Source organism: Melozone crissalis, unplaced genomic scaffold (genome assembly GCF_028551555.1).
Source record: "Melozone crissalis strain CALT ecotype California unplaced genomic scaffold, PUWL_Pcris_2 ptg000018l_1, whole genome shotgun sequence".
In the NCBI taxonomy this organism is placed as follows: domain Eukaryota; kingdom Metazoa; phylum Chordata; class Aves; order Passeriformes; family Passerellidae; genus Melozone; species Melozone crissalis.
The window spans coordinates 2,815,545-2,817,252 of NW_026535796.1; the positions used below are offsets into that span (position 1 = coordinate 2,815,545).

The 1,708-nt window shown below is 53.3% G+C and overlaps 1 protein-coding gene across 1 annotated transcript; it reads left to right on the top strand.

The window, feature by feature from the left end:
• The first annotated feature begins 430 nt into the window (after window positions 1-430).
• On the top strand, window positions 431-1,348 carry LOC128936981 (mas-related G-protein coupled receptor member H-like). Its single transcript, XM_054276295.1, has one exon. It carries the CDS (start codon window positions 431-433, stop codon window positions 1,346-1,348), a length of 918 nt encoding a protein of 305 aa, XP_054132270.1.
• Window positions 1,349-1,708: the final 360 nt, after the last annotated feature.

Sequence of the window (1,708 nt, forward strand, 5' to 3'; positions counted from 1 at the left end):
TTCATGTCCCTGACCTGCCAGGAGCCGCTTTAGGACATGGATCCCAAAGGAGCAAGAGGGACCAGGAAGCGCCGCTGATCTGCACAGACCCCTTTGCCTGCTGCTGCCCCACAGGGAACAGGTCAGTGGAATGTTTGCCTTCCTCCCTACCCCACCTTCCTCTCCTGCAGCAGCTGCTCTGTTCCTGCCATCCTCTCCTGCTGACGCCAGTGCCCTCCCCAGCTCAACACTTCTCTGCCCTGTGCCTTACTTTCATATTCCCTGCAGAACAGCCCAACCCTCCCACCTCACTCCTCCCCACTGAATCCTTCCCACTGCAGGGAGCTGCTGAGGAGCCACATGGTCCATCCCTGGATTCTCCAAGCCCTGACTGCCCATCCACTCTGACCACAGCCAGGGCCACATCCCACTGCCTGCCCAGCGTCCATCCATGGAGGTGACCACCGTGTCCCCATCTCCTGCCTCACCCACTGAAGGAGATGATCTGTGTGAGACAGATGTCACCAGCGTGGCCATACACAGTGTGACCCTGCTCATCTGCCTCTGTGGGCTGGCTGGGAACGGGGCTGTGCTCTGGCTCCTTGGCTCCTGCTGTTTGTCCAGGAACAGCACCATCCTTTACATTCTCGTGCTGACTCTTCTGGACTTCCTCTTCCTCCTTATTCTGTTGCCCTCCCCTCTGCTCTTCCTGCTGGGGAATGTGTCCTGCTCTATCATCATGCCCTTGCAGTATGTGTGGTTTCTTTTCAGGGTGCCACTGGTGTCACACACCTTTTGTCTGTACACACTGACATGCATCAGCATCCTGAGGTGCCGCTCCATCCACTTCCCCCTCTGGCTCTGCTGCCAGCGTCCCCAACACCTGTCATGGGTGGTGCTTGTCCTGCTCATCACTTTCATCACTGTCTTTGCCACCATGATTTCTCTGTGTTTTGTCCAGCTATCTGAGCAATGCTGGCTGTCTCTCATCTCTGTGCACGCCTTCAACCTTCTCCTCTGTGCTCCCGTCGTGCTCATTTCCAGCACAATCCTCTTCATTAAGGTCAAGCCTGGCTCCCATCAGCAGCAACCCAAGAGACTCAACATTGTTATCTGCCTCATTGTGCTCTTCACTCTGCCCCTCAGCCTCTGGAATTTACTGCAGTACCTCGGCTACACCATTGTGTCCTCCCAGGTTGTTTTCCTGCTCGCCTGCATCCACAGCACCATCAAACCCTTCATCTACTTCATGGTGGGGAGGTGCTGGAGGCCCTGCTCTGTGGGGTCCCTCCAGCTCTCCCTCCAGAGGGTCTTTGAGGAGACAGACACTGCCCACAGCCATGATCCTGCCATGGACACAGTGCTCTGAGCCTGTTGAATCTTCCCGCTGCACTACTGAGGGACTCTGGGACTGTGGCTGAGGAACTGCTTAATTCACCTGATGAATAAATATCTAAAGTGTCACCCTCCCTGTGCTGGTGCATCACCCAACCCCTTTCCAATGAGAGCAATGGCGGATTTGTCTTTACAAACAAGCTGTGGGTCTGCTGGTAGATACAACTAGCACTGGGAGATAAAAGAAACAATGGGAAGGATTCCACAGATTGATGAATGGAAGAAGATATTTCCATTTACAAAGAAACTTTAGGTATGCTGATAAATGAAATTAGACATCAAAACGTGAAAGAAAGAATGGGGAAGAAAAACCCCTAAATTGTGTAAGAATTAA

Excerpts from the sequence above, each read along its gene's own strand:
- LOC128936981 (XM_054276295.1), top strand. The coding sequence starts at position 431 with ATGGAGGTGACCACCGTGTCCCCATCTCCTGCCTCACCCACTGAAGGA.